Source organism: Phodopus roborovskii, unplaced genomic scaffold (genome assembly GCF_943737965.1).
Source record: "Phodopus roborovskii unplaced genomic scaffold, PHOROB, whole genome shotgun sequence".
NCBI classification, from domain to species: Eukaryota; Metazoa; Chordata; class Mammalia; order Rodentia; family Cricetidae; genus Phodopus; species Phodopus roborovskii.
Genome location: NW_026126543.1, coordinates 102,501 through 127,259, shown reverse-complemented (window position 1 = coordinate 127,259; position 24,759 = coordinate 102,501). Strand labels below are relative to the sequence as shown.

Here is a 24,759-nt window from a genome sequence, read left to right as displayed (position 1 = left end):
CTTATGAACTTATGGTTGTGCCTTAACTGATAATGGGAGCGTATTTTACCACAGACCATTTTCACTTGCTGATATATAGTAGTAACAGATCAAGCAACCTTGAGTTTGTCCTATTATAGTTTGCACATTCTGTGTTGAAAACATACTCCTTAGCCAGGCATGGCAGGATACATCTACATCACTGAGCTCACAGGAGGCTGAGGCAGGAAGATCCTGAGTTCTAGGCCATTCTGAAGAATACTTTGTCTGGGGGTAGGAGGAGATAGATAACATATCACCTGATTATCTGTACCTCCAACTGTCTGCTCCTGCTGAGTTATCACAACAACACAGGGAATCACAATTCATGGGAGATTTTTCTGTCCTTGTTTCAGCTATAGAAACATGGATCTGAACTTATCTGCATGCTCCCAATCTGCCCGTACATTTATATACCAAACCTCAGTTCCAATTTTGATTAACTTCTTTCCCCTGACTTTTGTTCCTTTTAGTTTTCTAAACCTAGCTCTAAATTATCTTTGCAACAATATACACTAATCAGTATTATAAATATAAAAGACTATTTTTCCAATAAACCTATTAAAAAATCCCATGTGTATAGCATCACATGTAGTTCATTCTAGCCACAAGACATGAATCTGTGCATCCAAAATGCAGTAAATGACCTCCAGTATGCTAAGTTACGTTCTTAGGAAATATCACCGTGTGGCATAACTCACCTACCCCAGTAGTGTGATCTCCCTTGGGCCCTGTGTAAGAGGTGGGTGTTTCTCCTCTCGCCCTGTGCCAGCTGCTCGGATTTCTTTTCTCCTGTGCAAATGCACATTCATCTTGATCGAAAGTGCACTCTCCAGGCGGAGGTGGAAGTCTTTCTGCAAGGAAACAGCAGGTGTTGCAATTGCTGAGACACTTGGTGAATATGTATAATCGCAAGGCTCCTATCAGCCCACTTTGCATGTCTGAGAGGTGTCTGGCCCAATGTCAAACCTATGGAGAGGTAGACCCCCACAGGTGGCCTACCAAGCCTTATATTCAGCTAATCTGTGCTCCATCATGGGTCCTATCATGACACAGAATCAGAAACCTAGATCTGAAATATTGGGTTACTTTGAACAAGACAACCCCCACCCCACTGGGAATTTTGTGAGTGGAATTATGAAGCGCTGAAAACTGGAGATGCACTGCCTCTAACACCTCCCCACATCCATATTTTTTTTTAGTAAAATTTTCAATGATACTCTGTTTTTTATGTTTCTCTTGTGTTTTGTTTTATATACAGTGTTAATCAATGAGGCCCCATTCCCTGTCCTATGCCTTGAGTGCGGATACTCTTACTGGTATTGTCCTTCCAAGGACTCAGAAACCAAGGGTCTGAAAGCAAGGTGTCTTAAATTGATTTTATATCAGGAGGAGCAAACACAGAGCCTATGTAAGCTGTGTAGTGTCTGCTGCTGAGCTAGGCCACCGGCCCTAATACAGTTTTCAACTATTCTCCACAAACACACTGTTATTACACTTTGGTTATTTGTTAGAGATGAATACTGAGAATCATTGAGAAATATACCATTTACTCATTGCCCACCATTTCTCACTATCATCAATGCTTAGTCTGAATTAAGATAAAAATAAAGGGGAAGAAATGGCTGGGGAAGCTCATTCTAGAGTCTTAAGCCAGCCAAGAGTGGAAGATTTGGTACAAGTCTAGAACTATTTTAAATAATAATGCTAAAATAGCAGTGAGCCTTTTATGTGACTTACAGTTAACCTTACTCTACTTTTTATATGGAAATATGTCCTGAGAATCTCACAAACAAGATTATGAACTTGGTTTGCAGACAAACTATGTCTCAACCCCCTTGTAGCTAAGATAGTAAGGAATCCATCAACCCTGTGGCCCATGGTTTTATCTTCTTTACAGCCCTTATGTTTATCAGTATACACCAGAAACTACCTTATTATCTCTTTCATCATAAAAAGAAAAAGTTCTTAGAAACCCTTTGACCAATGTAATTCCAGAGGCCACCAAAATTTTTTTTTATATATATATATATATATATATATATATAGAGAGAGAGAGAGAGAGAGAGAGAAGACTCTCTCTTCTAGAAGCCCCATGGTCGTGTCTTGGGTGTTTAACTTTTCCTAAGCATCTTGTGTTGATACTAGAGCATAAATCTGTGTTAAAACTTTTTCTTATTAAGTTCCAAGTTTGCTTCTTATTTATCGAGAGATTCTTTCCTGAGGTATAGAAGCCTGAGCTGAGGTCTTTGAAAGAACCACTGCATCCTCATCCCAAGGCTCAGGAATCATTGTGGGAGTATGGGTGCAAAGAGTATAAGAACCAGCATCTATAGATGAACCATATTCTGGACACAGCAGGACAACTGCACATATGAACTCACATTTGTGACAGCATGCACAAAACTTGTGCAAGTCCAAGCCAGACTAAATCCCAGCATGCAACAGGGTGATGGGTATATAATCCTACTCCTCACAATTGATAGCTGCTGGGAAAGGAAGGATCAGATTTATCAAAGAGTGTAGCCCTTTACAAGTTGACTATGTCTCAGTGGAAGACTATACATCTAAGAATATTTTAGGCAGCACAAATTGGTCTCGAAGGGTTTTTAAAAACCCACAAAGTTAGGTGAATAGGGGAAAAGTAATCATTCTGGGAAGAGCTGGAGAGATAAATATGATCAAAACAACATTGTACAAAACTTTAAAGGAACTGAAAAATAAAACAACAAATAACCATTAAGCTGCTATAATCAGCAACATAATACAAGGCTATGTCTCCTGTTGCTGCTGTAGGGTCTATTGTTTTACTGCCACTTAATTGACTTAGAAAGTACTGAAGTACTGGCTTTATTAAAAATTTAATGGTATATTTCTCATAAGTATTTGTTAAATAGCAATGCCATCAATATTGAAAATGTGCCTTCTCTAAAAGTACAATAATAATTATAATACTAGTTAGGATAGAGGGTGCCTGCTTTTAAAGTACTATTTGGAGACAGTTCGTAAGGGTTAGAGTTCATAGGGTTAGGGTATGTATGTGCATTGTCTCCAACATTCAGGGAGGCATTGCTAATTCTCCTTACAATGAGGAATGGAAGCCAAGTCATACATACAAAGCCACACTGAACACCGGGGTCTATATTTTCACTTTGTAGAATCTACTACAAAGTTCTGTGAGAATGTGTGTATTAAGGAAAACAAGGGACAGAATAGCATGCATCAAATGTATGAGGTTCTTAGAGGAACTGGAAATGTCCATCAAAGTGTGGAGAGACAAACAGCTGGAATGATTAATGATCCTCTTACCTGTAGACCGGCAGTTTCCCAATTGTATGGTGATGTCATCCAAGGCTACAAGTCCACAGTCCCAAAAACTTTTGCATAGGCTCATAAAAACCACCTGTAATTCATAAAAATAAAGTTATGAATTCTGTTAGCTGAAAACAGAAACCCTTCAACCTTGAGATTTACTCAACATGACAGATCTACACAAGCAATTTGAAACATCCTCTCATTGCCTATATGAGTAACAGGAAACAGTGTCATGAAGAATGGTTACCATTGGTATATGCCACTGGAGTTGCATTCTTTTAAGCAGAGTTGACTTCACAATAATGCACTGTGTATATGAATATAAAAACTAGAGGTAGCATTCTCTATGGAGAGATACCATGCTCAGCCTAGATACAGGGGTGTGGGGGTGGAGAGGTGCCTTGGTCCTGCCTCAACTAGATGATGGGACATACTTAGTAGACTTCCTATGGGAGGATAAGGCCTCTGTAGAGCAGATGGGAGGAGGGGGGAGTTCAGGGAGTGGGAGGGAAGGAGGAAGGGGGAACTGGGATTGGAATGTAAAAAGTAAATTAATAAAAAAAAACTAGAGGTAGTCTCTAAAGATTGACAGCTGCTATGGGGAAAGCAAGCAATTAGCTAGGTGATAGAGAAAAGCCTATAAAGTTTTAAGTTTCTTCCCTTGATAGTCCCCAAAGTTACTGAGTTGTCTGCTTTGCTTCTCTGATCTTCAGCTTGAAGCTTGAACTTCAATATATGTCAGTGTGTTTTTAGTTTTCATGCTACAATTGGTGCCCAACATCAAAGTACAAATTCACAAAAAAGAGGCCACCAACCACCAACCCAGACCCAAGCTTGAGTCTCTCCTGCCTGAGTCCCTGCCCGACCAGCTAGGATTCCTTCTGAAATCTTTGAGCAAGTGTGGGGTATTTTGGTTGTTGCTTTTTAAAACAGTCTTTGGCTGCCACCAAAACTCGGGAGGCTTTCAGGCTTTTCCTAGAGCCCCTCTCCTCAGGCTGAAACTCTCAGCTCATGGCCACAAGCTATGCTATGCCTCGCAGTTCACTGATATTGACAGCAGATTTGTTAAGTCTATTGGGAATTCTTAAAGGAAGAGATTAGTTAAAAAAAAAAAAGAGAGAGAGAGAGAGAGTTTCCCCCCAAAATAAAAAATGGAGAACACTATTAAAATGGAGAGAATTGGGTCTCCATATGACTACTTAATGGATGATTTTAAAATGGAACAATTAAATGAAGGGATAATTAACTTAAATGGAATTGACATACCATTAATTATCATTTTGATAATCTTTGTTGTCAGTTTGATAATTTTTAGTTTATCTCTAAAAACGTTTGTTGATGAGTGTTTAGATGTAGGCCTTAGAAAAACTTATAAAAGCAGATTATAGAGATGTTCAAACCCAGACAATGGAATTACATGGGAGAAGTTCAGCACTGCATTTTGAGGTTAAAAAGGAACACTCTAAGGTCTTAAGAGAACCAAATTCAATATATTAAGTAACCTTACAGGAAGTGCCAAATAAAAGAGGTTCTATGAGAGCTACTTGGAAGCCTGTGACAATTTTAGATTTAGGGAAACTCAAGGAAGTAGTAGTCTCATATGACATCTATTCACCATTTGTGAAGCATATAATAAGGCGATATCTATATGATGATCATCTCTTGGGCTTGTATAGCAGCCTCAAATGCTTGGGACAGAATTGGAGAACCAGGGAAGAAAATTGAATCATTTACAAAAGTTATACAGTGCTCAAAGGAAGCATGCACAGATTTCTTATAAAGACTGTCATTAGCAGTAAATAGAATGATACCAGATTCAGAAGCTAGAAAAACAATAATTGAAACTATGGCTTTTGAAAATGCTATTGACCATTGCAAAAGATAATTAAACCTTTAAAAGCAAGGTCAGCACTTTTGGAGGATTGGCTCAAAGATACAATCAATACTGAAGCTCATGACCATGATGATGATACATGGATAGGAGAGGTGATTTCAAGAGGTTTAAAGAAAAATTGAATGTCAAATGTTTTAATTGTGCCAGATAGGTCACCTGAAAAGGGATTGTAAACAGGATGTTTCCAGAAACAATTACTTTTATAAATATAAACAGAATTCTCTGCCCTTCTGGATTATGCAGAAGGTGTGGCAAAGGCAGGCATTGGACTAAGGAATGTAGATCAACAAGAAATGTCCAAGGCAATACCTTGCCTTTGGAAGATGCCTTGAGGGGCCTCTCAAAGCCTCCACCCCCCCACCCCACCCCCGTGCCAAATTATGTTCAGTCGTTTCCTATAATCTTGGAGGAAATTTCTTCTCATAGTAATTAAAAACCTAATGCCTATAGTAAGAAACCATACTGCTCTGGATAGTAGGAGAGCTTTAGAAGATAAAAAAAATCAGGAGAGATCATAAATTAAAATTGATAAAAGATTAGATTAGGAATCTCTCAAAAGTTAGGGCTGGTTGAGTTTTTGTCTTTTCAGGAAAATAAAAACAAACATCTTGAGGAATTTAAGACCTTTGGACAAATAAACATCCAAAGAAGAATAGAGATCTAGAAAAAATTACCAAGAAAAGAATCTGACTTAATGCGATCTCAGAAGTCTCCAAAAGAAGATTGAATCTAAGCTAAGTGGAGGTCACACATGACTTTAATGTCATCACTTGGGAGGCAGAAGCATGTGGATCTCAGTAAATTTGAGGTCAGCCTGGCCTACAAAGTGAGTTTCAGGACAGACAGGACTGTTAACACAGAGAAACCCTGTCTCAAAAGGAAGGAGGAGTAGGAAGAGAAAGAAGAGGAGGAGGAAGTGGCACCCGCAATGACAATTTCACTAGGACTATGATAATACCATTAGCCGAACAATACCAACTAAAGATCAACTTTGGACTATTCAGAACAATTTCAAGGAGGCCAGCTGAGATGATCCATCCTCATATACTACTCTAGCCAGAACTTGAGACAAGCTCTGTACCTTCCCATTATGTAGGAGTCTGGACAATAAATGATACAGCTACCTCTCCCAGGACTTGACAATTAACCCAAATTTTTCTTTTCAGTATCTCCTAAAGATGCTATCACCCCCAGACAGCAGGAAATAACTTTAAGAACACTATGTCCACATTCCCAAGAGGTGGTTTTTGATCACTCATTGGGTTATGGATATTTGTCATTGTTTAGGGGGATTGGTTGTAAAATGTTGTTGGTTACAGTTAGGAAGAAAGTTGAACAAAGGTTTTCGTTTTGGACAAAAAGGAAATGTAGGTTAGTAGTTAGTCAACTGTTAGAATCGAACTTACAGTCACATTAGGTACATTTTCAAGGTCAAAAAGATATATTTTAGAAAGAAAGGTTGTCTTCAAACACTTCAGAGACCTGCAAGGTATGACATTTAAAATGTTTTAAAAGCATAGTTTTTGTTTGTTTTTTACAATGAGATATATCTGCTCTTGGCAGCACCAATCTACTACAGAGATGATGGGCACTGAAGAAACTCTACCTGGAGTTTACTTTCTTTGTGGCAAAAATAAGCCACTGGACAAGACAGTGCCCTTTCCTTGGATGACTCTCCAGGCAGCCAGCTGTTTTTGTCAATTCTCACACTTCCTGCTTACTCCGTTATTATTATTTCCATCTTTGGTCTCTGAGGGAGTTGAAGACTAACTAGACAATCATACTTTTCCTGGTTTATCAGATTCAGAAAGGAAACTCAAGAAATGTAGAATATATAAAGTTGAGAGACATAAAAAGATAATGTGATAATGCAAATTAAAATAGAAAATAAATTAGGTACAAGACTTTGGACTCACCAAGACAGAATAGATAATGAAGTATTTTCTCTGAATTTGTCAAATGCAAATGGACTAGATATTGTTGAAGAATTTATTATCTATATATATACTGTATATAATTAATGTACTTACTTTTATAGTTTTCCTAATGTTAGTTGTAGCCTTCTTTTTGTATTATACAGAAAGGGGGAAATGTATTGATATATTATTTATGGTTTATTAAAGCTTGCCAGAGGACTCAGAAAGCAAAGCAAGCCTCAAGCTATAGAGGTCAGGTAGAGGTGATGCACACCTTTAATACCAGCAGACATACTATCTAACTAGACATTTGTGGCAAACATCTTTAATCCCAGGATTCAGGAAACAGGCAGATGGATCTCTTGGAGTCCGAGGCTACCCTGGCCTACAAAAGAGTGAAGAGTAAAAGAGTTGACACCTTTGATCCCAGCACTTAGGATCACAGGCTCTTAATCCCTGCACTAGAGAGATGGAGACAGGAGGATATGGGTGAGCTCAGAAAGGGATAAACAGAAGAGGAGACAGGAATTCAGAGCTTTTGCCTCTGAGAATTCATGGAGACAGAATTGCTATTTCTAGTGGCTTGACTGCTTTCCTTCTCTGATCTTCAGCTTGAAGCTTGAACCCTGATATCTGTCTGTGGGTCTTATTTTTCATGCTACATGAAGTAGTGGTTGTTTCCCAAGCATCTTTCACACATTTCCAGTACAAACATTATTGGTTGTTTTGGAAAGAACTGCTTAGCAGTGTGCTTTATTTACACTATGCACAAAGTCCCATTGACCACCCGTCCAGAAACTTCTGCTCCATTTCCAAGACAAAGATGAATAAAATCTCTAACATGTTTATTTTATCAGCCTTGGTAGTTTTATTGTTGTATATGAAGGAAAAAATTCATACTCTGTGTGTGTGTGAATGTGTGTGTGTGTGTGTGTGTGTGTGTGTGTGTGTGACACACATACAGACGGAGAAAGAGAGAAAGAGTTGGGGGAGATTTTGATTTTTTTTTATTATTGGACCAGTTTAAAAATGTATGTTAAAGATATATCCTGTCTAAATAGTGCTTCCTAAAAATTTATGTTGCATTTTCACTGTAGTTGATTGAGCTGCTTCATATATGTAGCTATGATGGTCCATATCCTGGCTTCCAACTGCAAATCTTCATTCAAGTGAAAAAGACAAAGGATGACATAACAGAAGCAAAAATTCTACTTATAATTAATGAGAGAACTTGACTTTCTAGGTTCTACTATGCTTGTTGTGGTTTAATTTGATTTATGTGTGTTATTAGTGATTTTATTATTAGTGTTATTATTAGTCTTTTTGCTCATGATGATCAGATTTATTAGAATACAGAATTTATTTTAAGAGAAAAATCCTAGATTGTGTGACATTTTGCCACTATGCAAACTATAAAATGTCCTAAGCTAATCTCCCCAGAGGAAGCTCTAATCGCCTGATATGTGAATGTCTTCTGGCTCTGTGTTCATATCCTTATATAAATAGGATAGCTAAGAGATATAAATGTTTATCTCTGTGGATTTACACAGAACAAAACAACACAGGGTGGCTTTTATGATTCTTTTTTAAATCTTCTGGAGAGATTGTAGAGGTTATCTAAATAGTATATAAAGTATTTGACTTTCTAGGCTCATGCGTGGGAACTTACTCTGTATTTGGGAAGTAAAGATCTCTGCCATCAATCCCAACCAGTGCCACATTCTATTAGCATTTTATTGTTATATTAGAAGAAATACATTGGTGTGTCTCATGGTTTATGGAATTGATTGTGCTACAGAGGGGAAAAATGGCATTCTTTTCTTTTGTCAGCTTTAAAGTCAGTTTTTCAGAAGTACACTGGAAGAGTACTTTTGCACAATGAATATAAAGAAGTAAAATAATCCACCTTCTAAATATGTCCCTGTAGAAAGCTCAAACACTTCGCATAACAATACATTCTAAAGATGAGAAATATTAGTATGCTTTTATATGTTTACTATAGCACTATTTTTATAATGATCATTAAGCCAAAGAAGCATGCAGGCAGGCAACATATGAAATAGCCTATAATTTCAAAAGGAAAGAAATAAGTTAGAATACAACAGTATGAGGCATAGGTGATCATTAAATCTGAGTGTTGTGAAAATTATTCGTAGCCACAGATACAGATTTACAATGCTAACATATAAAGCTGATTAAAAGAGAAAACAATCTCTAGTTCTTCTAAAATAATAGAAGAGGCCTAGAAAACTTACTATCTATATAATTATTATGTTAGACTTATAAAATTATGGCTATTTTACTGTTGAAAAAAGAATCAGGATATCTACAACAGAAATGGAATGTTTGTGATGTAGCCCAACGGCAGAGGGCTTGTCTAGCATGCGCAGGACTGGGTTCAATTCCCAGCAAGATATAGACAACAGTAGAATAATGAGTTATTTAATACTTACTCTAGACTAGTGTTATTTATTATTACAGCCCATAGGCATAAAGTCTATCTAAATTAAAGCTATTCAGTCTCATTAACCACATACCAAAGTACTAAATGCAGCCAAATGCCTAACTGAGTTGAACCAACAGGTACATAGAGTTCCCTAATTGTAAAAAGTAACATTGAATGGACTTCTTGGCTCCTTCTTTTGCCATACCAAATAACATACTTTGCTCCTTTTTCCCCCATGTCAATTATGCTGAACAAAATACTAAAGGTGTTTGGAACAGCACCAGGCTGTCTCTACTTCAGACTCTCCCACATGTAGAACACTACTCAGCCCTCATGTCATTCTATCTGACCACAGAGCTCCCAAACCCATCAGCTTCTGACTAGATGTAGGTTAAGACCTCAAACCTCACATTTGTTTGGCAATTCTCTGTGAGCATTCCAGAAAATGAAAGACGTACCAGGCTAGCAGCTGACATTCTCCACCTAGGCACCGATAATACTAAGCTCTATGGCTCTTGTAAGCTACTTGGTATGGAGAAGTTATTTTCAGGAAGTTAGTGACTGAGGGAGTGGCTGACTTACCCTGCATTGATGCTGTACAGGACAAAACAAAAGTTAAACTGCTACTGCTGCTGGCTCTTAAGAACTCTGTCTGTGCATAGTGGTGAGCCTATGTTTCTTACGGTATTATTTACAATAACCAAATTTGTAGACTCAGCCTAAGTGTCCAACTCACAATAAATAAAGAATATATACACAGTGGAATTTATTGAGCTATAAAGAAGAAGGTAATTGTGACATTTGCTGAAAAATGGATGGAGGCTGTCATGTAAGTAAAACAGGTCAGACACAGAAAGATAAATACCACACATTTCCTCTTATATACAGAAATTACATTTGTGAGCCATGAAAATAAAAGGGGGACTACATGGAAAGAGGAAAGGGGACCAGTAGGAATGAGAAGCGAGAATGATGAGGGCTTATGATCAAAGTACATTTTGTATATGAATAAAAATATAACAACCTCACACGGAAGGTGGATCTCTGCCTCGAACAAACAAAAAACAAACAAACAAAACCCCAGCCAAACCAAAACAAAAACAAACCAAACCAACCAAACAAACAAAAACCAAAAACAAAAACCAACAACCCATGATTCTGTACAATGAATATCCACTAGAAACCCTTTCTATATGGATTGAGATGAGACTGTCAAAGGATCAGGCATAATCTAAGTTCATGAGAGGATTAGTCTCTTATTTATAGATTTAAAATCTCAATGTTTATATCAATTTTGATCATATTTCAAAGACAGTAAACCATCTCTAAAAAGTGGGAAATAAACCTTAGCTCAAATATATATTAAAATATATTGAAGAAGGAGAAAGATGAAGAACAGTGTTTCCTAGGCATGACGATGGATAGCATCTTTTAGACAGGTGTTCTGGTTCTACAGTCGTGCTCAGAAGTCAGGACTAGTTATACTCATTAAATCAGTGTGTTTCAGTGCCTGATGGTGTCTGCTCTTGGGTTTCACTTGAGCAGTGTTTGTTTTGATGGAGAATATTCATCACTGAGGAAATCTCTCTAGACTAGCTTTGAAAATAAATACATAGCAAATGAGAACTACACAAATATTCTTGCAAACATTATAGTTAAGCAGCAACAGATATTAGCGTTTAACTTAGTCTTCATTGTGCTTAGAAAAAAAATACCACATTTGTTCTTTTATTCACAGCAGGGTGTTTCAGTCTTAGTGCTACTGATACTTTAAAGACAGACGACTCTTAGTTGTAGATGCTCTGGGTCCTGTAGCATGGCTCAGTGATCTATGTTTTCATCTTTTTCTCATAATGTTCTACTCTCTAGAAACAAGATAGTAATAATAAGCAGAAGAACTTAGGGTGCTGAGCAAGCAAGACATGTGGCTGATTTTAGAGGGGAGGATGAAGTGAGGGTCTGTGTGAAAACCTACTCATGGCTCTGTTAGTCAAAGGGGCCAGACTGTCCCTAAGATAGTGAAAGTCTTGGTAAGTTCTTGGTTAGAGCCATGGGGGGGGGGGCGACCTGGAGAAATAGTTTATCAGGAATTCATGTAGCCAAACCGCATCAGGTTATTTCAGAAAAATTTACCAATTTTCACTTTAGAGGTGTCAAAGTGCAAATGCTAGTCAGCACAATGAAAGGATTTGCAAGGCAGAGGAGATCAGGCTTTGTAAAAAGCTGTGGAATTTAATAAAATATGGCCTTTGCTGACCCATTAACAAGGATTGTCTGTATTAAAGAGCTAACCTGGCCAAACTGCATGGTGATTTCTAAAGACATTTCTGTGGCTTGTTTGAGTAGTGGCCTGGTGAGTTTTGCAGTGGAAAGCCCTGTTAGGCCTATATTTAGAATGTGAAGGACAGCTCCAAAAATGATCATCAGGTCAAAACATCTCAATCCTCTGCCAGTAAAACCATAAATAAGCCATGTCAACAGACCTCAGTTATTTCTTGTTATCAATAATGGGCCTCAATCTCAGATCCCATATTAAGTGGAACTTTTCTTCTTGTGATGCTAAAACTCTTTGAAATCATTTGCACATATATATTTTGGTGTGGTAGGTACAGAATTGGTGGAATTATTCATAAAATTACTATAATAAATTTATAGAAATTCTAGAACCATTCATTAAGATGCTGTGGACATAAGAATATTATGGACCATCTAATATCATTGCACTCATTTAAATGACTGACAGTGAAAGGATGAAAAAAAAAATACATCCTAACTCTCCACTGACCACAGGAAGCTAGAAGTTTAAACCTTAAATTCCAGACCCTGCCCTCAGCCAATAAATAGGCAAAAGGTCACATTCTTTGCTTTCGTCAGGACCTGTAAGTACATGAGCTTTGTCTACCCACCCAGGACCCACGTGTTTGCAAACCTCCGGGGCTATAGGAAACTGATTGGCTTGGATGGTTTAAATTGATTGGTCTACACTGCACAGGCTCTGGATGCTATGAGATGATTGGCTTACGATGCACAGGCTTTGTAACCCTATAAAAGCTATCTTAATTCTGCCCTCGTGGTCCTTGGTCCTCTGCTCCTGTGTGGCGCATGATTGTGGACCCCAGTGTACTTGGAATATAAAAGACCTCATGCTTTTACATCAAGACCACTTCTCATGAGTGATTTGGGGGGGGCAGCCTTTCCCCCCAAATGGGAGCATGAAGGTCCACACTCTGCGAGTCTTTCAACAGTTAGTGTGTTTGATTCTTAAAACTACAAAAACACAAAGAAAACAACACAAATTTCAACATGAAGATACTTGGTGGAAACGAAGGAATTTTCACTCATTTCCAAGGACAAGCTAAGAGGAGTGTTACCTGGAAAAGAGTGTGAGATTTAGGCATTCTTAGCTCCTGGCTATATTTTAGGAAACTGTTGCTAACCCTAACAGCATGCCTCTTGCAGATGCTATATTTGGTTTGCATGTCCCACAAACTACAAAAGGACCATGTGTTTTTAAACAAGTCTTTTGCTGACCAATGCTTTCTTCTCAGACCCATCTGTTTTCTTTTTCTTTTTGTAAAGACTCATCTGATTTAATTCAACTTCTAGCTTTGACAAGCAACACAGATTGATCAGCTTCCAGATTTTCCCAGTGCAAAATCCTCTTTGTTCATATATGCCTTCTGTTTGAGGTAGAGGGCATGCTGGGATAAAATACAGGCCATGTCCAATTTTTTTTTTTTTTTCATTGCTCTTTGGGTGGCAAACATTCAAACCTCACAATTCATTGACTAAAAAAATATGCATCATTTTTGGATCTTCCTGCCCCTGGGAAGTGGGGGGGAGGGCAGAAGAGACCTCAGAATCTATCAGTTTTAGAGCAAGACAAATCCACATGACCACAAGCTGCATATGCAAGCACAAACCAGCAGACCTTTGCCACATCTGTGATGGGGAAAATTATACCATCCTGCTCATCTTCTCCTTCCTGCCTTTAGGTCCTTAAAAGTACTACTCCTCACTCAGCCCTAAACAGGATGTCTCCATCAAATCTCTCCTGGGGCTCAAGGAACAACCCCCACCCACATACACCCCACCCCACACTGCAAAAGAGGAGGCAGAAAGAGTGTAAGAGCCAGAGAGGATGAAGAACACTAAGAAAACAAGGCCTCTAAATCAGTACGAGCTCACAGAGACTGAGGCAGTATGCACAGGGCCTGCACAAGTCTGCACAGGTCCTTTGCATATGTATCACGGTGTCCAGTTTAGTGTTCTATGGGATTCCTGAGTGTGAACAAGTGGGTCTCTGATTCTGTATTCTCTCTTGGGCTCCTTTCCTTCTGATCCTTTATTTTATTTAATTACAATGTGTTAGTGTTTGCTTTATCATATTATACTATATTAAATATTATCCCTTAGAAACTGTTTGTTTCTAATGAGGGACAGAAAGGGAGTGGATCCACATAGGAGAGGAGGTGAGGTAGAACTGAGGGAATAGAGGGAGGGGAAACTGTAATCGGGATATATTATGTGAGAAAAAAGATCTATTTTTAATAAAAGGGAAATAAAATGAAGATAAGTTTCTGAAAGATGGGATCTTAGAACTGCCCAGTTAAATAGCTGTGGGTCTGACTTTATACCAGATACTTCCATCTTACATCTAAGAGTTTTCAGAGTTGGGGCTCTGAAAGTATTATGCTTTACTACCTACCTGGAACTAAAGGACATTGGCAGGGCCTCAGAAGCAAACTTTCTTGCCCTTCAGAAGGAGAATTAGAGTGACATAGGTAGACTACCAAAGGAAAGCAGACTTCCTAAGATGGCTGTGTTATGTGCATGTTTTCCCGCCAGCCTGGCCCCAGAGCCGTGCCAGCCCCAAATAATACACAGAGATACTGTATATAATGCTGGTGGCCTATTATTAGCATTTCTTATTGGCTAGCTCTGTCTTAAATATTAATCCATTTCTATTAATCTAAGTTTCCACGTGGTCTTGGCTTACTGGAGAGAGTTCTACTCTCTCTGACCTCCATGTTGAATCTCCTACCTACCTCCTCCGGAATTCTCGTCTCCTAGTCCCGCCTATCTTGCTTTCCTATTGGCCAACAGTGCTTTATTCATTAACCAATAAGAGAAGCATATTTACAGAATGACATCTCCCATCATGGCTGCTTATTGTTCCCAGAAAACCTTATAAGGAAAAAGATGGGAAGGCATGGGGCCAACATTTAAACAGGATCAATAGTGGAAAGGGAGGGTCCAGAGGTCTATAAATAAAGTACCTGAGTCAGCTACCATTTAAAGGACTTCCAGCTTCAGGCTTCTCTTATCTGGAATGTATGCAGCTGTCACTTTCCCTTTTTCTGCAGCTCAGTCTTCTCTCTTTCCTGTGGGCGCATTCTAGGGAATGAACTCAGCAACCCTGTAGACATCTGCTGATGCCCTGTTATACTTTTGTCTCCAGGTCATTCAAAAACAGCTTGTAGAGACTAGAACTTTTCTTCTCTAAGGGAAGTGATAAAAGCTAGAATTCCCTTTCCCTGCATGTCATGTTCAAGAGCAGACGCCATACCGTGGAGTTATTGTTGCAGCTCACTCAAAAAGAGACATAGAAATGTCAGATCCACTAGAACACATTCAGAATGCAGTCAGCAAAGAGCAGAAAAAGAAGACTTTACTAGTTTTTCTGACTCTCAAGGGTTCACTCTGTTCCAAAGGAGCAGCTCATGGCCAGCAGAAGACAGCAGATACTTAGGCAGCCTCCTGTAGGTATACAAATAGTAATACTTGCTTTGCTCAGCTCATATCTGAGGCAAGTGTTATCCATATGAGCAGCAATTCCCAAGGCAAATACATTCAAGTTGACTAGAGAGCCATGGGCTACAGCTCACATAATACTAACCCCTCTGTATCTATGCCACAATTTATTTAGCCTCTGAATAATAGGTAACCTGCTACTTTCCATTCCTCAGTTTTACCAAGACTACTTGAACAAACATCTGTGGATGAATCTTTGTGCATGACCAGAATTTACATTCATTCTCTTTCTCTTCCTCCCTCCCTTCCTCCTCCCCTCTCTCACTTCTTTCCTCCCCTCTCTCCTCCTCTTTCCCTCTACGAAGAGATCCAGTATGTTAATTATGGGAATTAAATAAAATAATAAATGGTACCCAGACCCCAACAAAGGGCCTTCCCTAAGACCAGACCTGGACCTGTACCTCACAGAGTTCTCCTGCACAAAGGGGCAAGCCTCAGGGCTAAGAATATCACATTTCATTCCCCAGTGCTGCCACATAATACCCTTAGAAAGGTCGGTCATTCATTCATTCATTCACCGCATATCCACAAACAAAATATATTTGTACAGAAATTGGCTGTGGACACAGAGATGATTAAAGCTGATAAACTCCTTGTCTAAACGAAGGCTTTAATAAGAGAGGAAAAGTAAGTTTTGGATTTGGATAGCTTTGATATACAAAATCAGACAATATGATGGGGCAAACAATCCGAGGATGGAGAAAGAGCTGATAAATGGAGTAGTCTGCAGAGTTCCTGTTAGAGAGGAAGCCCTTCATGAGGGGCTGGCCTTTGAACCAGGGGGATATGGGAATTGGTGGGGAAGGATATCCAGTCAAGAAGAGACTGCAATTGAAAGGGCGAAGGAATAGCCTTTACACTCAGGGACAGAGAGAAGTTGCATTTGACTATGTGCCTATGAGCAGAGCAGAGGGAGTAGAATTCAGCAATGATCGCAGATCACGTGGGGTTTAGAAGCTGTAGTTAGGGAGGCAGCTCTGTCCTGAAGGCTGTGGAAGTCCTGCTGACTCCTGTTTATGGAAGGTAACGTGGCTGCTGGTTCAGAGCAGAGAAGCTACAAGCCAGAGTCACACAAAATAACAAGGTATCCTCACCATTGAGGTGAACGTGGTGGTGATTTTGTGTGAGGGGTGGCAAGTGAGACAGAGAGAACAAGTGTGAAATGAATCTTAGAACCCCAGTGTAATGATATTGCCTGCAGCTTGAAGGAGAGCACCAAGAAACTAAGATTAATCAAGCCATTCTAACATGCTGAGGGTTCAGGGTCCTCCTCTCTAAATGGATTGTTGGAGGATGCTAAGGATTGGGAGTGAGGGAATACACTGCAGGGCATAAGGTAGGCATGTGATGAATAGCCACCCAGGGTTTGACCTGGGTTGATCTGGAACTTTCTAGAAGTACCAGCAGGTTCATTTCAGAATCTTAGTCATTATAAATTCCAACTATTATAAAAATGTATGCAAAGCTCAATATGCTCAGAAAACTCTTAAGCTTCCACCAGTTTGTAATAAGTTAAAATACATATTGAATGATTAAACTGTAGAAAGCAGCCAATAGAAGCTTCTAGACAACATATATCAGCTGACAAGCATTCACCCTGTGCCTATTTTCAGTGCTTTGCGACTTACAATCCTTTCTAAGTGTGAGGAATATTTGGAGAAACATGGACAGGAACCACATGTGGGGAACAATCTCACAGGTTTGGTGTAGTACCTCTGAAGTCTTTTTCTCAGAGGCATTGACGGGTGCTTACACAAGGACTACACATCTAACTCCTTCTTAGGGGTATGAAGAGTCCTATCCAAGTCTGTAGCCATGCAGAGACATCTCCCAGCATCACAGAGTAAGAGAACTGGGCATGGAATTCACACAAAACATGCACTTGCCTAGATCTTTACCCGCTAAAATCCTGCTAGTCTACCAATCCTGGGTTCAGTATAGTTCAATTTCCAGTACTGTAGAAAAACAAAAGATAACATGTAGGCACAAAAAATAAGACGATAAGGGGTTGTGGCAAGAGAAAGGTTCATTGTAACCCTGCTACAAAACAAAGGGCAGGGAAGCAAACGTGGCTTTCAATTAGACAGAATTATTATAGAGCAATGGTTCTCATCCAAGAATGGTTTGGCACATGTGGGGTCATTTAGAAATATGCAAATAATTTCGGTTGTTGCAATAACCATAGAAGTTTAAAATTTATTAATCTGGAGGGACAGCTCTATACAAAGTCAGAATTGTTTGCCTTATAATGTCAACAAGGCCTACATAGGATAGCTGTTCAAGTTTGAGCACAGAGGGCTCAGTAGGAATATAAGTGTATGTTTAAGTCATAACAACATAAAAACACTATATATTTGAGATGGACAAAGAAAGCAAAGGGAAAATTATAAGAGTGGGAATTTGTTCATCTTACAAAATAGGTGTAAACAGACAGTATCTAAAGTTTGACAATGAGGTATAGTTAAAGTTATGTTCTAAGAGCCAAAATAAAAACAACTAAAAAACTATGAGAAGTCCTTAACTTTTTCATAGCAGAGAATCAGCAAACACAGTTAAAGTTAGTGGAGGAAAACATTACAAATGTGGAAAGAAACTCCTAAAAATCAAAACAAAACAAACAAACAAACAAACAAAAAAAAAAACAGAAGTAGATGGAAAACATTTTATCCTTGTCTTAAGTAGCTTTCATGTGTATAAACAGATGGAAACATAGCATATAAAGACCTAAGTCCACGTGTGTATATACCGTAAGTAAGAAAGCTTCTACTCCTCTCCACTTGCTGCACATCTCCAACTCCGAAGAGCTAGTTCTGTCCAGCAGAAATCGTCTAGAACTAAGCCAGCTTCAGACATGCACCTGAAAATTTCTGTGTTGAACTTCCATCTGAATCCATGAGCAGTTCCTTCCAAGAGCTGTAAGAGCTCCCCTACCCTGACTGGGTCTGACTCTGCTTTCCCTGCTGTGGCTGAGGAACTGTGCAGTGGCTGGGCAGAACCTCTGGGGCAGCCTTATCTGCTTGGAGGCTTCTCCAGCTTCATGGGAGTCAGGTAACATCAGGGACTCTTTGTAAAGGATCCAGCAGACTCCTAAACAGCCCAGAAGTTGCCAGTAGAGGTTACAGAGGAGAATAACAGCAGGGCTTAGAAGCCATCATAGCTTGAACTTTGACCCTCCAAACATTAGGTTTGCCAAGTTTGGATGACATTATTTTCACTAACAGTCAATAGAACCACTTTTATAACTTTCTGAGCAATCTTTCTGTGGGGTAGGGACATTCAGTGAACGTATCTCAATCTGCTATCAAATGTGATCACCATCTCATGAATAGGATCCGAGAGTCATTTATCTTTATATACCTTACATCAAACATATGCAGAATAAATGATGGTTGAAATAGGAAACAGTCTCATGGTTGAGTGAATAAATACATGCAAGTCAAATAAATGAGATGCTTATTATATTTTCCTTTAAAAATCAATAAAATTTAATTTAAAACGTAACATAAATTCTACTTTCTGGTGCACCCTTGATTATGTGAAACTGAAATATGTATGTGTTTGTGTATGTGCCTGTTGTGATAACTGTTTGTGAGAGTTAAATGACTAGTGATGGGAAAACACTTTCATTCTTGGAGATACTTGAGAGGTATAGAGAAGCCGGGCTGCTCCAGCACCAATGGATCAAAGAGGAAGTGAAAGTGTTGAATGACATTTATACAAAGAAAGACTCATCGGGAACACATTTGGGATTGTCTAGGCAACAAGCTAAAGCATTGTCTTGCCCTCCCCTTTCTTGGGGGCTCAGAGTTGGGGTACCTCCTGGATGGTGTTATGATCAGCTAATTTGCCCATTCACTCAACAATACCTACTGAGTTCCCATTGTATGAGATGCATTTGGAGGAAAGTACCTTTGTGATCTTTGGGCCTCCTTCTTACACAGAGTGGAAAATCTGTTAGTTGGCTGACAGGCCAAAGTAAAATGAATTTTCCCACACTGGTTCCCTGTCTTAGTTCACAGAATTTATTGCATCTGTGAAACTTCCTTAGAGTTTATGAATTGTTAAGCTTGGGAGGTTACTGCCATTGTTTTGTATTCTCCTTGATTTGTAGGTCTGTTTGCGTATTCTCATTGCTATCAAAAGCAGCTGCTGATGGCTGCAGTGTCAGTCTCTGAGTGGGGTCAGCTGGCTCTAGTGATCATCCTGTCTTTATCCTGTGCTCTGCTAAGGGCCTTAAGTGTTGACTTAAAGCCACAGTGAAAACTCAGGCACAGTGATCTCATCTTTTATATTTCAGTGTTGTTTTCTCTCTCTCTCTCTTTCTCTCTCTCTCTCTCTCTCTCTCTCTCTCTCTCTCTCTCTCTCTCACTCTCTGGTTTCTTAGGTGGGCATAATTCAGAAAATGCAAAAGAATGGAGGACTGAACATGTGCCTGTCTGGGGGCAGGTCATGTGTGTTATATGTATTAATGCAGGTGTTAATCTGGACAGAAGATGAGAAACACCATCAGTGCACAGTAACTAAACAGAAAACGCAAACATATCTAGCAACTAAAAATGGACACAGGTAGTGCAGGTCCTACTGTACCTTTGTGGGCATGGGCTTCTTAAAGCTGATTTCAGCTTGCATCCAAACACCCCTTGGGGACTCGAGCACAGACCAGATCTTCTCCTGAACCACGTGGTTTTCTTCAAAGACATAAACCGCTAGGGTATCACTCATTTTCAAAAACCCAAAGATGGCGTAATGAAAACGCACACAATACTGCATGTTTCCTGGTAAAGAGGGGCCATAAAGCCTTCCGATGTAGCCGGGCTGAGATGTAAACTTAGTGTTGGCCAACAGGTAATGCCCTGTGAGGGAAACAAAGCACTTAGTGCAATAGCAACACAGAGTGAGTAGTGCAGACTGCCAGGTGCAAATTGGCCAAAGCAATGGAGTTTGCCAGCAGAGAATCCATCCATAGGCTTCAAACTATGAAGATGCTTTTCCTAACATCTGTGATTTAAGTGACAGAAACATCTGATACCGCCAATGCAAATGAAACCTCTTAGAAACTCAGGCAAATGTCATAAAGCAGACTCGATTCATGGCATTCATTAAGAAATATACTTTTTATAACACAAAAATGAATGGATGGGATTGGGACTACTGGCTGTCTGGCTCTCTGGATATCTGGTTCTGAGTCACACTCAGTGGCAGGCTGGCCTGGCATCATTTGAGATTTCTGTGTCTGGGAAGAACCTGCTGTTCTCTTGACACACATTAAACCTGTCCCTGTAAACTGTGTTTCTAACTGGATGGGCCCTCCCAGGTGCTGAGGCTGTGTTCCATTTCTTTGTTTCCTCTAAATAACATGAGGAAATTTCTAGCAGCAAAGGTTCCCTTACCACCAACCCTACTACCCACATAGTCAACTTAAAATGGATCCCTGTATGCAAAGGTAGGCAGAACAGAACAGAGTTCTGTGAGTTCTCCTCAACTTTAGTGTTTGCTCTCCAATTTAGTTTTCCCAAAACATTTTTAAGTTCTCATCTTTGTAAGGAGAGTCGGGGGCTTGTTCTCTCCCCCACACAGGTGGGGCATGTGTGGACACTGTGTGATAGGACTGCTGTCTGCAAGCCAGGAAGAAAGGCCTCCCAGATTCCAGACTTCCAGCCTCATGAATATAACAAAGGCCCCAATCTGTGGTACTTTGCTCTGGCAATGAACAACTATGGATGGCCACACAGCAGCCAGGCCCTTTTGTAACCTAAATATCACCCTCCTCTTCTCCACTCAAAGCCTCTCAGTGACTTTTTATTTCCTTTATAATTACCCCCCCTCTCTCCATGCTTCTCTGTTCTGTCAACCTGTCATTCATTGCCCAATTTTCTGCACTCCCCATCTCCCCAAAGGCAGCCCTGCTGCCCCTCCTACTACACAGCTGCTACGTCCAGTTCTCTCCACACTGAAAGACCTCACAGATGCTTGTCCTCTGCAGCTTCCCTTGCAGAGACCCCTCCTAAGTCCCCAACCAAAATCAGTTCCTTGCTCTATTCTCTGACGGAGCACTGAAGGCACACTGGTTATCTTGAGCGGAGGGCACTTGAGGACAGTAGAGGCAGGGAGGCGTCTCTGCCCTCTAGCCATAAAATGTCCTGTGAGCAAGGCACACATCCTATTTAGGCAGTCAGTGTAGTCGAGACTGAGACTACACCAAAGTGGATCCTTACAAACAAACCTGCAACACAGCCACTGTCTTTTATTAGTCTCCTCCATAGATTTCCTAGTCGCTTTTTCATAAATTTACCATCCCTCCCTTTGCCATATCTTGCTACTTTATGCAACTTTATCATTTTTATTAAAAATGATACAGAAGCTTCCAGGCCTATGCACTTTTCTAGTCTTCATTCTCCCTGTGAAGGTGTCCATGTGCATGTAAAGTATTTTTACTAGAATGTTAAATTTTTCTCTTGCTAACTTGCTTCATGTCCATTTAATTGTCAGCCTTGGCTATCGAAAGTAAGAGAGAAGGGGACAAGTTTTCATCCCTTTGCTTTGCTTGGAATCGTGTTCATTTGTGTATATGTTTATCTATCACTTTCTTTGCTCCTTGAAATGGCTCTCAGCCAAGGGAGTGAGGTTCATATCACTATTTTATCCTCTCTAGGTTAATTTGCCAAAATTCAGAAAATGCTTTGTAGGGCCTGTATTTCCACCTCAAATTAGACTACCTGTAAGAAAACAATGTAAAATTATAGGCATAAAATTGCAAGGCCCTTTCCAAGGCCATCTTGGGGTCTATGTGAGTAAGCACAACTAGAAATTTAGCTCTCTCAGCTTCATGGCAAATTCATCATAGCACCCAGGATGTAGATAAATAAATGAAATACAGAATTACTTAGCCCTCTGCCTGTCCTGTGCCCCTTGAGTGGTATTCCTGAGTATATATCATTAAAGTATTTTCAATACTCAAGCAGGACTCAGACCTTGGGTTCTGGGACAGATATGCCCATGAGGTGTCCACTCAATTTTTTTTCCCCAGTACCTTTTTCCTCACGATGGTATTTATTATACCATCACCATTCTCTGGTTCCCTAACATTTTCCTCATCCCCAAAGTAAACTCCATGCCATTCCGCCATTCCACAGCCACTGCATTCCTGACACCTCAACTCCTGCAACCACTAATCTGCCTCATGTCGCTATGGTTTCCTCTGTAGATTTCATGCAGATGGAATCCAGTGAGTTTTTTTTTTTTTTTAGTATTTTATCTGAAATGAATAGCAAAACAGTTTTCAGTTTTCAAATATCTAATGAGCGGAATGGTGAACACTTTGCCATAGTGCAACATCTTGAATGACAACCTTTAAAAGCGCCCAGTTGTCACCAAGTGTCACTTCCTCATTCTCATCCTTTCCTTCTCTTCTCCCCCACCCCCACATTGCCTCTGCATACATGGAATGAGAATAGCAAGTGATGTGTGAGAAAAAACCCAAGACGTGTGGCCTGATAGGCCTCTGACTCACCTGCCCCTGTTGTGTGGTCCCCGGTCCGATACATGTTCGGTTTCACTCTCACTCTGGTCCAACCCGGGCCTTCTTTGTCTTGATAAAAGTTGCAGAGGTCTTCCTCGAAATCACAGCTGGTTTCCACCGCACTGAAAGGAAGACCTGGGCAAACAGGAACCAAAGTTACAGTCAGCCCCAGACTCTAAAAGGCTCCATTAAATAGTTGACAGATAAGGCGAACATCTGTGCCAGGAGACCAAGGAAGAGACACAGCAAAATATTTTCATCCAAGTGGCAGGCTGACAGGTTATCATCAAAGCAGTGTTTGGACACAACAGGGAAATTGTTCTTTTCCTCTCTAAAAGGAAGGCAAGAAGGAGCTCTGATCACATTGTCCACAAAAAATAAAAAGTACCAGGCTTCTAAAGGGAATTCCTTTGAGAATGTGAAGGCTCTGAGTATTTACTCAAACCTTTCAAACTTAATGAAAAAGGAGGGGATTTTAAGAGATCCCTAAGTTCTAAGATGTGTTTTAGAAATATTATTTTTCAGAGGCAATTCCCCTTTGCTGACTAGTATCTGCATCAGAGGGGTTGCGATTGTCAGAAGTAGAGCTGCTGTACGGGAGGCTCAGTATGAGCCTAGTCTGAATGGTGAGATACACTGTTGGGATATCTTAGGGCCAGAGAGATAAAGTGTGTTCTTTTGTGTAACTGGAAAGTCATTTGTAGAGAAACAGACAGCTGGCGATACAGGGCTGTTTAGGACAAGACTGTGTTCTCAGTTAATTTTCAAACCAAGAAAGCACTCATGTGGTTGGAAGAACTTGGTCAGAGTAAATGGTCAAAAGAATCATTCAACCAAATGCTACAAGGAACCCAAGATTCAGTTCTGACCCAGAAAAACATTTAGCTATTAAAAAAAAAAACCTAAACAAAACCACTATTGGAACAGTTACATGCTTTCAGAATTAATTTGTAACATTGTGTCAGTATTAAGTTTCCAAAACTTCTAGTTATTCCATCCATATACTGCAGATACACATTGAAACAGTTCAGTGGATAAAGAAGTACAGTGCTCTTCAAGGCCTAGTAATAAAGACAAACCCTGGCCCTGCCTAATGCTATCAATTTCTGGATCAGAGAGTCCATGGGAGCTCCTCACTGTATTTCTGTACATTTTATCTGAGTCTGAAATGAGACAAATGGAGTTCTATCTCTCTCTCTCTCCTTTTTGGTAGTGACTACCAATGCATTACAGAAAAAGAATAAGAAGAAACTGTCCCTATGTAACTAGAACATGGGCATTTCACGTCATGTGCCTGGCCTGATAGTGGAAAAGGAAATGAAAGCTGCAATGCTCTGGTCCTGGTGATTCACCCATATGCTGCTCTGCCTATTTCTGCCAGAACTGGGGAGAAAACCTGCAAAAAAAATGAATATAATGTCACACACTCGAGGATCCCTCAACATCCCTTCAGCATTCTCCCACGGATAGTGGAGACCAGAGGAAACCCCACCATCTCAGTTTTTAGCCAACTTCTTCCTACCTGGGAATGCAAAACAGATGAAAATTCAAAATGTGCAGCCTGCCATTTATCTCTGGAAATGGCGAGGCACTCCTAAATGCCTGGCACAAAGATATCATCGGGTCAGTGAAATTACTCATCAGGAGTGAACCTCGGAGCAGCACCCCTGGGTGGCTGCAAGAGAATCTGAATTCCTTTATTGGGTCTGCAAGAGAGGGCAGAGGTAGTGCTGGCATTTGCAAGTTTGAAGCAGATTGATTCACAAATGCCAGAATGTAGACTCAGCCATGATGGTCTTCAGTTGGTGAATTGTCACATGAGCTGTGGTATATTAAG

The 24,759-nt window shown here is 39.9% G+C and overlaps 1 protein-coding gene across 1 annotated transcript in view; it reads right to left on the bottom strand.

Moving 5' to 3' along the window:
- Mamdc2 (MAM domain containing 2) overlaps positions 1–24,759 on the bottom strand; it is a 146,091-nt gene that overhangs the window by 23,607 nt on the left and 97,725 nt on the right. The window contains exons 8-11 of the mRNA XM_051200155.1: positions 22,914–23,057; positions 19,991–20,256; positions 3,328–3,421; positions 720–872 (exon numbers count right to left, since the gene is read on the bottom strand). Coding sequence (XP_051056112.1) covers positions 720–872; positions 3,328–3,421; positions 19,991–20,256; positions 22,914–23,057 — 657 coding nt within the window. The remainder of the gene's footprint in view (positions 1–719; positions 873–3,327; positions 3,422–19,990; positions 20,257–22,913; positions 23,058–24,759) is intronic.